We start from the raw sequence: 13,196 nt of genomic DNA, 5'->3' as shown, positions 1-13,196 counted from the left end.
GCTGTGCGCTGGCATGCTGTGCTGCTGGGCGCTGCCCGGAGCGCTGCGGATGCTCGTGGCACATGCTTTAGCTGTCTGGGTGTCCGTCCCAGCCCTGGCAGCTCTCCTGCCCCAGTCCATTGAGTACTAGAAAAACAGAAATAAAATGCAGCACAAATAGTGATTTAAGGCTGCGATCGCTGCTGCCCTTCTGAAACAGCCAGGGACTAGAGCTCCTGCAGGAGGGTCTCTTTCCTGAATGCCAAGACAAAGGGTCAGTAATAAGGGATCTGATTTTTCCCTGCCACAGCAGTAAGCTTGCCCAAGAACACCCCTGCAGCAGCCTGGTTCCTCGGGCTCACCGAGATATGTTCCTGTTGGCCTCATCTCAAACCTCTGATGTCATTTAAAATCTTCATAATACATCCTGCCTTTTGGGACAGAGCAGGTATATAGTCACGGGTAACTCAGCACGTTATATACCTCTTCTGAGTCTCTGGTTTAAAAATCTCTTTTTTATATGGTGACAGAACTGTCTGAAATTTGGGGGCTTGGCTTACACTTGGCTGAACGTGCCACAGGGTTCTGCTCTCTGACCAGCAGAGTTAAACTTGTATAATTAGGTTTCTGGGCCAGTTACCCGGAGAAAGCGAAGCCGAAATTCGCTCACGTGCTGCCCGGCCGGTTCCTTGACTCCCAGCCGCGTCCCACCATACGGCACCACCCACCCGCACAGGCGGCCGAGGGAAGAAGGGAGCCGACCTCGGCTCCCGGCTCGGCCGCCTCGCTGGGCCCCCCGGCCGCGGCTCCGGGGCTTCGCTCTCCCCTTCCGCGGGAGCGCGGCTCCCCGGGCTGCGGGCTCCCCCCGCCGGCCCCAGCTCCCTCTGCCGGCCCCGGCCCCGCAGCGCCCGCCGGCGGGCACGGAGCCCGCCCGGGGATCGGCAGGGCAGGGCAGGGCCGGGCCGGGCCAGGCACGGCGGTGGGGTGCGCTCCGCCCCCCGGAGCATCCTGCCTCCCGGGCAGGCACCCTAAAGGAGTCGGCGTTGCTGTCAGGTTTCGTCTCTGACAGGCGCTTGTTGAGTTATTTACATGGGAGTGGAAGGAGTCCGGCTCTGGGAGCGGGGAGAGGTTTATCCCAGAGCAGCCAAAAAGTTGGTCTGGTTGCGGTAGGCTTTGGAAAAGCCAATAAGCAAAAAAGCCAAGCGCTGGGTTATTGACCTGATTCAAGCACAGCGGGGGTTTGAACTGGGCTCGGCGCTCGGTAGCAAAGCGTCCTGACTTTCCTGTTCTTGCAGCTCAGAATTGCTCTGTTGTTTTTTTTTTTCTGGAAATTCATTTGGGAAAATTTCCTAGGTAGCGTGTGTCCGTAGAATTGCCACATCCTTTTGTATCACGAGAAGCTTCTGTTTCAGTGGATTGAATTTTTCTGAGGAAAACACACAGCACATGCACAGGCAGCTCCCTGCTAATCCTAAAAGGAAGCCAGGATGCCCGGGTAGGTTGCAATTGCGCTGGAAATGCAGGCAGTGTCAGGAAAAGGCATTCTATTTCCATAGTTGCAATGAGCAGAAAAATCCCAAAAGCATTAAACACTTAATTTTGTCTGGGCATCCCAGCTCCTCAATGCGGGAGGTGCTTCTGCAGAGCCCTGCAGAAGCCTGGCATCAGGCTGTGCAAGCAGTATCTGTGTGCCAGGGGCTTTGACTGTGAGCTCCTTGCGTGAGGAACCGTGTGTTGCTACGTGTTTGTGCTCCACCTACCAGTGTTTTTGATAATTTTGCAAAAGCATCTTGCTTTTCTTCCAGGGGAGCTCTTTCACCGTGATAGTCGCTCAGAGGGTGCAGGGAAAGGCTCCTTCTGCTTCAGCCCTGCTGTTGGTTCAGTCCTTGGATCGCCACGGATTTCATGGCAAAGGTTTCAGGAGTTTGAGCATGCTGAACCCCAGGCTGTACAGGCATGAGGTGTCCTGTGGTTTGCAGCGAGGTGGGAAAGGGCTGCTGCCCCACTCTTCTGAAGAGAGGAAAAGGAGATGAAAAATGGCACAGCAGCCACTTCTCTGTGCTGTAGTAAGTGACTTTTCTCCCCTCTTTTCACATTGTCACAGCCAGAGCCAGAACTTCCGATTGATTATTAGGTTTAGCATATTTTATTTTTCCTCCCCAGCTCCTTCTTCTGGGAAGAAGGAAAGGGAAGAATTTCAGACAGGACAGACCTGTTATCACCTCAAGAGATGCTGAGCTAAATCCTGAGGATTTTACTCAGGTTTTCCTTTGGGTAGGGATCCTTCTGATGGGAATAGGAATTGTGCTAAACAAGGACTGCTGCATTCGACCCTGTGGAAGCAACTTAAAAACCTTTCCCGTGGGCTCAGAGATTAGTGACCTTCGAGCATGCCTTAGAGGGTGCCATCATACAGGTTCAAAATAATGTTGGGGCTTTTTTTTGTCTCTCTTGACAGTTTCTTTTTCATTTTTTTTAAAAAACCTCTTCACAGTGTCCTTTCCCCAGTCAGTGGTCTTTCCTACAGCTGATTCCTAATGTTTTACAGGATGACTTACACATCCTGCCTTAGCAGCAGTCTAATACATGGGTTTGAATTACTATTGAATAAGCAGCAATGAAATCTCTATCAAAATAATCAGTAGTTCCAAAAACCACAAACAACAAAACAAGCGGAGCTGAACTAACTCAGCAAGACCATTTGTAGCATCAGGGACGGTGAGTCATTTTTCTTTTCCCTCCCTCAGCAGACTCCATCGCTGCCTCGTGCAGCCCCGGGGAGGGCAGGTGGAGTGGGTAGGGCATGACTTCAGAAAGTTGAAAAAAAAAAAAAAAAGAAAGTCGACATCACTCAGGTCACATGACACCAAGGGACCAATGGAGGCAGGTTCTGGAAAGGGGAACAGTTAAATTTGTAATTTTGGTTGTGTGAAACACTTCTTTGGGCCTCATAAACAACCACAGAACCACAAGTTGGGTACAGAGGCAGTCACACAAGAGCGAGTCCGGGATATTGGTCAGCAGGCAGGGCGAATCGTTTTGACTGCAAACCACAGAGTTTCGTAGAGTGGTAAGCATCATCAACCACAACCGATTCGCTATTTTTTTTTTTCTTTTTAAGAAACAATTTCGGAGTTCTTTTAGCAAAAGAACCTTATAATCCGCTTTGTGCTGCTCCTGAGGCACCGGGATAAAACAGAGCGTGATGGCTGGGAGGAGGGTGGTAGCAATGACCATTCTTCATTTTTTACTCCCCAAGGTAGAAGAAATCATATATTCCTTCACTGTAAAGAGAGAGTGAGTTTTAAAGAGGAAACAATGGCTTCAAACAGCATATTTGAGTCACTTCCTTCTTACCAGCACTTCTTGAGAGGTAAGTGCCATTCAGACTTTCTAAATATACTTTTTACTTTCCCATACTTAAGAAAATGCATGTTTAGAGAGTATCTGGGGACATTCTTGTAGTACACAACTTTTTCCCACTTCAGTTTTCTTTGAGACACTCTCATCAAAGTTAATATCTGAGCTTGAAGGAATACCATCTCATTACTTATCAGTCCATTAAAGAGATTATAACAAGCACTCATTTAAGCTGTTCAAACAGCCATTGCATGCTTGTGAATTTTCTCTTTGTAAATCAAAGCGTGCTACAATAGCTCACATGAATTACTGCAGATGCAATAGCAGTAGCACAAGCCCCTTTTGACTCTTTTTGGCAGAATTACAACTTTTTGAGCCACTGCCATGAAAAATGACAGGCAACTGCATACGACACGTACTACGGGCTGAAACACGGGGAGCGAGCTGCAAGCCAGCGTGCACAGCCAGCAGAGCGTGATGCTGTCTCACTTATGCTAGACCATCAGCCTGGGTAAAGGCACGTTCGCGGAGGAGAAGTCAGAAAAAGCTTAGAAACCTGCTTAGTTAGCTGCAACTCACGTGGCTCGGGAAAAGGAGCGGCAGGGATAAACTCAAAGAGTTTCTGCTGATGCTGCGCAGGTCTCTGATGGCTGCGAATTATCGCCTGCAGCCCCCCTTAGAGAAATTAAGCAGTCCTGTAAAGGCTGGGGAAGGGGGGAGGATTGAAGGGCTTCACCCAGCAATCCGTCTTTTTTCACCGGTGACCAAGCGCGCTCAGAGGCTCCTTCTAACGTTCTCACAAGCCCCTGTGGAGCTAATGGTTTAGTCATGGGTTATTCATACAAGTAAGCCAGGGACTGGCACGAGAAACTTGTCCGCTTCCTCGTCACTACCTTCCCAAATAGCTCATGCTACAGCTGAACTTTTCCCCTTTCCACCCAAGCCCTCTGACCGCTCGAGCCCTTTTTTGCAGCTGGGCTGCACCCGTTCGGATGACATGGCACACAAAGCCTGTCGCAGACCGCTCGTCGAGCTTGGCCGGGGTGCTGCTGCCAGAGAGCAGCACTTCATAACTCTTTATAGTTACAGACTACAATTTTCCGGCCTCGCTGGCGGTGTCTGTGTGAGTCATGAGTTATTCGCATTAATAATAAGCGGGCTGGAGAACGCGGAAGGCTCGTCCCGGCTGCTGTGTCACAACAAGCAGCGGCTCCGCCGGCATCCTGCTGCTCCTGCGGATCAGCACTGCCCGCCTCGAGTGGGATGCAGGCTTGCATCCCACTAGCTCGCTCTCCTGCCTTGCTTCACTTCTTTTTTTTTACCCGCTCGTGTTAAAAAGTTTTTCTACATCTGGTCTTTCGTGGCACCGGAGGAGGGCTGAATCCCAGCGAGCTGCCTGAGTCACTGGGGCTCGCGGCACCTTCTAGCCTGGGCAGGGGAGATGCTGAAGGGTGAGCAAGATGCGGCTAACTGCTCCGCGGTGCTCGCAGTGCTGACATTTCCTCAGCACCCCTACCAAGCAAAGGAAGCAATACTGCTAGAATAACAAGAAGGATCTTCCTGCATTTCGTCAGCCTTTTTTTTTTTTTTTTTAGCTCACCCGACTGTTTACAGTTTAATCTGTAGCACAGGAAGACTTATTGAGGAAATTTTGTGCTTCTGATAAAATAACAAACAGAGTGAACCTCCTGGGGCAGCGCTTGCAGTGAGTGCCAGAGCGCAGATAGCCCACGGGACGGGCTGGGGACGGCAGAGGCCATATTGTGGGCAGGAGCCCCAAGAGCCTGAGAGCAGCTGGTTGGAGACCAAGGACCGATATGCCCAGAAAAGGAGGACTTTCATCAAAGCTGGTTAATCCAGCAAGCGATTTAGCTCAATGCTCCAGAATGGGTTTTATTTTCCTCCTTACAACTGTTCTCATTATTGACGTTAATGTTACTGTAGGAGCACTATTTTTTGTTTCTTCATGGAGTAAGCAAGAAGTCTTGTGCTAGATAGCTTAAGATATTCCTTCAGTTTTGGCAATCTGGGTACAGATCCTGGTGTGTACCCAGCACAAGCAAGATCAAACTCCTGCTGTACAGTGCTAGAAAAACTTGGGCAACAGGGCTTTGGTTGAGTTATAAAGCAAATGTTCCATCGTTGCGAAAGAATATTGTGTTTGAACGTGGAAGGCTGTGACGGTTTTCCAGCAGTTCCCTTTTTGTTCTTTTCTTTACTCAAATGAACTTCGCACCATTTCAAAATCCAAAAAAAAAAAAGCAAAAGTAATGCTTGGGCCTCGGAGCAAGAAAAATAATCATCCCTAGGGTCGGTTGTTCTCACACGTATTTCTCAATAGTGTTTACATAGACCGGTCGTTCAAAATGTCCAAAACCGTCTCTTTTCTTTTTTTCCCGCCAAAATTTATTGCATTTTCTCTCTGAACTGAAATCGTGAGGTAAAGGGAAAAATAACAAGTTGTTCTCTGCTGTGGATTTCACTTTATCAGTCCCTGCAGTTCTCTGAGAAGGAAATCCATAACTCTTTTTTAGCCTGATACTATGTGAAAATTGGGAAAAAAAGAGGAGAGTGGGGAAGCAGAACCATTGTTCCAGGCCCTGCGAGCAGTGACAGACGTAGAAAACCTGACATATTAATTGAATGTGGTACACCACAAAGGATATGGCCTTCTTTCTATCACACCACACCAGGTCCTCCCTTCTGCCACTAGGTAAAGAAATGAGGATTATACTGAAACCTCCAGCAGCACGCTCTGCGTGCCAAATGCATTCACGTCTTTGCCGGCTCTTGCTTTTGGTGACCTCCTCATTTTCCTAATGGCCTCTTTCGGTTTACGGCCCGGACTTGGTGTCAGGAGTACAGGGCAGGAGAATCTCTGAGTGTCTCGCTGCAGTGCAACCCGCAGGAAAACATCACTCCACTTCTTTCTCAAATCCAGGACTGCATCAGCCAGGCTGCAGTTTAAACTCATGTTCTAACAAGATTCATAGTATAAGGACGGATTTGCTGGTTTTACTGAGGGTTCGACACAGGTTCGTGGATATTGGCTGGGTTAACATGGTGATATCTTTTGGGAAGGGGATCAAAACAAGACCTGTTGGAGAGTTTTGCATTAAAGAGCGCACATACAGCTTTTAAAGGCTGCCTAGATAATTACATGGTATCGCCCCACCCCATAACCTCTTGTAACTTTTTAAGGGTGTTAAACTGTCCTGTAAGGTTTCCTAATAATTTTGCCTGCAAAGGAAGACAGAATAACTAATCTTTTTGCAGGGTTTTATGGGGCTCTGAATAGCATGAAGCATAATATTTTCCAGGAGGGCACTTTTCCCTCATTTTTCCTTTTGCTGCAGGGTCTAATTATTTCAATATGCAAAGAGGGTTACTCCTCGTTTTGCCTTTGTTGTATTTTTTGTTTATTAATCGAAGCAATGAAGACTTGTGCTGCAACATTTTGTTGGTTTCTTATCGAATGGAAATGAACTCCAGCAGAGCACTTTTACAACATGGAAGAATACACTGTGCATGCTTTTTTCTGAGCTCTAATATGCCAGGTAGTGCCCAGGCATTGTGGGTTTCTTCCTTTGCAAATGCTAAATAAAACTGCAGCAAGAAGCTCTTCCTGCTCTGAAGGGCTTCTCTGCCTGGACCTGTGGACACCTATACTTAAGTGTACTGCTTCTCATTGAAAGTCAGTGACTCTGACTTGCCTTGTGATGGGATTTAGGTTGGTAGGCTCCTGAAGTCCCTGGTGCTGTATGTGAGTGGAGTGGTGAGGTGCTCGGAGGCTCCCTGTTGTCCAAGTCTACATTTGCAGCCTCACACTGTCAGCCTATGAGACCTTCCCAGGGGTAAATATTTGTCTGCAGAGGGTGCTGCATGACGATCCAGGTAGCGAGTTCATAATGATTTCAGCCCTCTAGAATTGGTGACATTAGCAGAAGTGGTCATATACTAGAAGTAACTCTGCCAAAGACATGTTTCTGTAGGAGATACATGGTAACCAACACTGCCACATATTCTCATTCGCTCGCCTGGTAGAAGAAACCTGTCTTTTCACAATAGCATAAACTACATTGTTGCTGTGTAGGAGAAAAGGTTTTCCAGCACTTTTGCAGACTTCCTGAATTGTAACAAAGAGTTAATTTGTGTCCGCATTATAAAATACTAACTGATCTTGTGAATAGGAAATTGAACTAAAGCTCATAAAAACCTTGGCATACTAGAAGAAAAAACTTACACAATGTCTGATTTACACAGCCTTCTCTCTGTTTGAGCCTTTTTTCATTTAAAAGCCTCGAGAAACATGGCGAGACCTGAACACAGGAATTCCTGTGAAGCAAGTGGTACAGTATCTGACAGAGATGAATACACTGCTTTGGTAAGATCAAGAGATTTTATCTGAGGCCGAAATATTAGACTGAGTGTTTAACCAGTCACAGCATAGTGACGTGTTGTCATGACAGTCTTAGCAAGGACTTAGGGTTATGACTAGCTTGCAGATCCCCCACATTGGCTTGCCCTTTATCATGTGGCCATTAGTAGGAAATTGTTGGATGGCAGCTCTGCCTTGGGCCATGTTTTACCACGAGAGCCAAACTCCAGCTCTGAGGTAGCTCTCCGGTGGGAAGTAAAACTATCTTCCCCATACTGCCAATGTACGCAATAGGAAGAGAAAATAAACTGTATTTTTTTTGTGACTAGAAGATAGTCATGGTTTAGTTCGACCGCTAAGACATGACCCCAAAAGAACAGTCTGCTTATCTTTGAATGCATAAGAAGGCCAGTGAAATTGGCAAGTTTATGAAAGTAATTTAGGAACTCCTGAAGAATTTTACTTCAGGTCACAGAATGAGTATCCGCATCATCCTGTTATTCGAACGGAGAGAGTCTATACCCAAACCAAGAGGGGCAAAGAAATTACTGTTCTTGGATTTAGAAACAGACTTACTTGCTTTTAAAAGCTAAGCAGAAGCAATCCTAAGGAAACAGCGAAGGCATCTCTCTGTAAAACTATGAGGTAGTTCCACCAGCGGGAGAAGCTCATCCGACCTTGACACCCTGCCATGTGCAGAGGGGATGTGCTGGGTCCCAGCGGTCTCTGCTGCCGCCGCCGAAGCGGTGCCTGGAGGGCTGGGCAGAGGCGTTAGCCTAAGGTCCTCTTCTGCTGTCGTGCAGAGCAAGGGTGAAATGCCGAGCAGGCTCATGAGCCACAGGGGAATGCTGCCCGCAGGAAAAAGTTAGGGTGGGCTGGTGCTCTGCAGGATCTCGTGTATCTGCAGAAACCACTGGCTGCAGTGTCTGGGTAAAGGATAATTTGAGGTTGCTCACCCCTTTGGCAAGACGGGGAAACCTGTCTTGCTCCTGCACGTGCGGGGCAAGGATTTGCGCATAGGAGGCTGCCACAGAGAACCTGTCTGGCCCTGGAAGCTTGGTGGAGGAGGAGGAGGAGGGCTGCACCATGCAGCTATAACGACCTCCATCAGAGGCTTGGGCTGCTTATGCCATAATACCTGAGTGCCCAATGGGCTGCTGGGCAAGGGTGGCAGGACAGGTCTGGCAGCCCTGGCTGGAGGGCAAGGAAGAAGTAGCTCTGGCTCTGGGTAAGAGGACAGTTTGAGGATGGCTGGAGAGGCACCACCCATTCTTTGAATCCAGATCCTGCCTGGCAACTCCACCTTCCCATTGCCAGCGCAGGCTCCTCAGGTGCAGGGTGTGAGTTTAAGTTGGGGTGTGCAGTATTTCAGGTGGGATGGTTGCCATGAGCATCAGGCTGCACACAGAGACATGGCACTCCAGTGCGCAGTGGGGGACCTCAGGACAGGGCAACCCCTTTGCTGCAGGGGCATGAGCCTGATGGGTTTTCTGTGTTCCTGCAGATTGCAGTGTGCAAGGATGTGCTTGCTCGGATTTTTTTCAATTTTTATTAGTTTAGTTGTGTTTTCTGTTTGTTTGGTTTTTTCCCTAAAACAATTCTGGTCGTCAGCTCACCCACTCACTCCTATTCCTTCCTCTGTGCTTAGTCAATGGGGCAGGGTGGGTGTGGTGGAAATTTTTTTAAACAGTAGGTGATTACAGCATAGAACTCATTGCCATAAAATACTATTGAAAATAAGAGTTTAGCAGGATCCTTAAAACAGCTGAGTCTGTATATATGTACCAGTTTCTTAATAGGTACCAGCCAGGTAAAGAAAAAAGAAACTCTGGAAGGGTTAAGACCTCCCTTCGTCTCTCACTGCCATATTTCAGAGTACAAACCAATCTCTGTTAAAGCTTGGAAAGAAAGCTTCCCATGTAAGCAGGTCTGTCATCTGCAAAATGAATTGTGGCTTCCTCCATGACATCTGGTACTGGCCACGGAGAGAGACAGACCACTGGCTAGGTGAGTCACTGGTCTGAGAGAAGGACAAGAAAACATTACGCTACCTTATTACCTCTTCTGTCATCTTAAGAGAATGGATAATATTTGTATAGACTTGAGTCAGCTTCCCAAGTCGTAGACGAGTAGTAGGGGTATCTCCTCTCTGAAGTGTATTAATGAACTCTGTGGAGTAACAACAGTGGTGGCATTGGGAGCAGCATAGCACCTACAAAGGTCTACAGTATGTTGGTGAAGTCCATGCATAAACCAGCATATCCACAGTGACACTGAAAGCAAGACATGCCATTCTTGCTGCTGGTGGAAAGGAGCCTAGAAATTGTATATACAGATTCCCAGTGTCATCAATTTTCAAAAGAAATGCCTTTTCTTCCACTTAGTTCCCAGGAAAATAAGGCCTGGGCTTATGAGCAAGATACATTTTAGTCCAAAACATCAAATTCTCTGTAAAGATATATTCAGACAATTGAAATAGGAAAATAAAAAAAAGAGTATAGAAGAACTGACCATGAAAGCAGGGAAGTAGAGAGTGATGGTAGCTACTACCTGGTAGAGTTTCCAATTCATCCTTATGCTGTCCACAGGGCTCATTACTTCTGCTTGCAAGTGAAACTCTGTGAAACTGGGTAGTTTCACTTCACAAAGATCTGTGAGAACATTTTCTCTGGCTTTGATCTATCTGGGGGTTTTTTTTTGGCCTGTGCTTTTTGTTTTGAGTTTCTGATTCCAGTGAACCCAAAAGCAGTCCGAGTCAGGGGCTTGGGGCTTTTTCTTTTGCCTTCTGAGTATTTTGTCTTGCAGTGTGTTTTCTGTTGTCTGGTTTCACGCTGAAGCTGTGATTTTGAAATGTGCTCAGAAGCTGACCTTAGGTAGGGTTTTGACTGTAAGTTGAAAGGCTTACCTCTCTTACAAATCTTTCTGTGAATGCAGTGCGAGGAAACTTGAAACCCATCAACTTTTATGTGATTTGCTATAAACGTTTCACGCAGCTGTACTGAGGACAAGCCCTGCGATTCTCATCAAATCAGGAACCTCAGAAGGCATTGACCCAGCCCTTCAAGGACTTTTTTGTGGTCTTTAAAAGAGAAGGATGACCATTTGCAAAATACCTTGCGTGTTCGGGGCAAAGCGGCGCAGCGTGGGGCTGAGCATCTGTTTCCTTTGTGACAAAATATATAGGCTGCCCAGGGAGGTGGTTGAGTCCCCATCCCTGGATGTGTTTAAGAAAAGGGTGGATGAACTACTTAGGGATATGGTTTAATGGGAGATTAGGGACAGTTGAACTGGAGATATCCCTGTTCCTTGCAGGGGGTTTGGACTAGATGACCTTTGAAGGTCCCTTCCAGCCGTAACCATTCTATGATTCTATGATTCTATGATTCTATGATTCTATGATTCTATGATTCTATGGATGATCTCTAAGGTCTTTTCCAACCTATAAAGTCTATGAAATCTATGAAAATGCCTTGCACCTTCTCAGCTCCAGCTCCACCTGCATCTCTCCTAAGTCCGTTTCCTAGACGGTTCTATCAGGGCACTTCCAGAAGCTTTGAACAAGCACCAAAGGATGCTGAGCTCTGTAAGCGTTGCTAAACTGCCTTGCAGCTGCCTGCTTGGGCGAGGGCAAGCACTGCAAGGGTGCGGGGCCGGGAAATGAGTGGGGCATCACAGCCTCTGCAGAGGGCAGACCAGCCTCCTTGCCTGTCAGGTCTCTATTTATACTTGCTGAAGTATCAAAGGGTGGTGGAAGGCGAGCTGGCACAGCAAAAGGAAGGCTTTCATCTGTCTAGCAAGGATAACGCAGACAGATGCAATCGCAGGGGTGTAAGGCACCACCAGCCAAGCCCTGGAAGACGTCGGTACGCACCATAGCGGTGAGCGGGGGCGGGAGACATACCTCTGGGTTTTCACTACTGTTATTATATGGGCTGGGTAGATTTAAGCGAGCACTGCTTTACTCCCACATGCCTGCAGGCTCGCTTCTCCTTTTCTCTGTAGGCACGACCTGGTGCAGAAAGCATGTCCCAGGGCCAGGTCTTAGGATAATATCCTGACTCCACCCAGACAGGGACAACATGGCCATCAACTGCAGTGGGGCTGGGCCTGTCCTTTCAGTGTTCTTAAAGAAGTGTTCTTAAAGAAGTGTTCTTAAAGAAGCTTTCTTAAAGAAACCTGGGAGAGAAACACAAAGATGAAGTTGTGAATGCGGTGGGAGGTGGACTCGAAATGCCAGTGTTGACATGGGGACTGAAAGAAACGTCGCATTAAAGGTGCAAGTGTGATTCATGTGATTCCAAGTAGCAGAGCTATGGCTTGAGAATGAAAGCTTTTGTCACTTTTACTTAGGAAATACTGGTGTGGAACAATCATTTATGGTGTATTATGCATGGCCGTAGAGGGCCCTTTGAGTTGGCTGGGATTTTTTCTCTGGTTGGTAGCTGTTGGTTGTACTTATCTTGTATCTCAAGGGTGTGCAGCTCACACAGCGGACAGGAGAGGTCTATTTCCTCACTGAGCAGCGAGGAGAGACTCTGAAAGACGCGCTCTTTAGCGTGTACCATCTCCTGGTCTTACACAGGACAGAGAGGGACGGGACTTCTGTGAGTGCAACCACAGCTTTGGAAAGCAACCCTGGAAGTAATTTTCCAAGTAAGAGGCAATGAGGAGGAGGTCTCACCCATGCAGTCAGTCTCCACACAGCAAGGCTGCCATGGCTGTTGATCATCTGTCTGTGTTGCATGTCACCCTGAGCAGGACACTGATGTGAGACTACATGCTACAGTACATAAGAAGTGCAATTTATTTTACGACACAGTTACTAGATAATATCAGACTGTAAAATGCTTCTGTTTTTCAGGACCCACATGTAAATGAGCTTTGGGTTTTGCATAGGTCGGGTGTAACAGAATTCATATCTGGAAGATACACTCAAGTTAAGACCTCATTAACCCCATTTGAATGGGGGTCGGCAAATCAGTTACTGCAATATAGAGTGGTTTGATTGATCCTATATACATTGTCCAAATGCTTTGCAAAGAAATTCAGTATTGCCTTGTCCATCACATTTCTGTGGGCTCCGGGGCCGAGAGCTGCAGAGGTTACTTCATGCGGGGTCCTAAGCAGAGCTACATCCACCAGGTCACTCAGCAGGCTTCTACACCAACCTGATTCCTGTTTTGTTGCCACCATTTCATCTGAACCCAAGCGTGAGGGGCAGATAGCATGTGGAGACTGTTCTGCTCATGACTCCAGCTGTGGAAGTAGGGTGAGGTAGGTCACCCTCTCGCTAGGGAAAGAACAACACAGAGAACTACCTTGTGATTTGCCCTCCATGTGCTTCCGAAGGACCTCCACTGACGCAGCCTGGAGAGATGGCTATCTCTGAAAGCAAAAAAGACACCTTAGTCTCTGCACCGATTCTCTCTTTAGCTTCTGCAGCAAGCCTGTAAAAAGTGATAATATATGGTGCTAAACA

The 13,196-nt window shown here is 47.4% G+C and overlaps 1 protein-coding gene across 1 annotated transcript in view; it reads left to right on the top strand.

Annotated features, from left to right (window-relative positions):
• Positions 1–2,917: 2,917 nt before the first annotated feature.
• RUNX1 (RUNX family transcription factor 1) overlaps positions 2,918–13,196 on the top strand; it is a 176,576-nt gene continuing 166,297 nt past the window's right edge. The window contains exons 1-2 of the mRNA XM_086632006.1: positions 2,918–3,049; positions 3,239–3,352. Coding sequence (XP_086488132.1) covers positions 3,298–3,352 — 55 coding nt within the window. The 5' untranslated portion in view covers positions 2,918–3,049; positions 3,239–3,297. The remainder of the gene's footprint in view (positions 3,050–3,238; positions 3,353–13,196) is intronic.

This window comes from Tauraco erythrolophus, chromosome 1 (genome assembly GCF_009769465.1).
Source record: "Tauraco erythrolophus isolate bTauEry1 chromosome 1, bTauEry1.pri, whole genome shotgun sequence".
In the NCBI taxonomy this organism is placed as follows: Eukaryota; Metazoa; Chordata; class Aves; order Musophagiformes; family Musophagidae; genus Tauraco; species Tauraco erythrolophus.
Note: the sequence above shows the minus strand (reverse complement) of the source record. Positions and strands in the feature narration are given on the sequence as shown.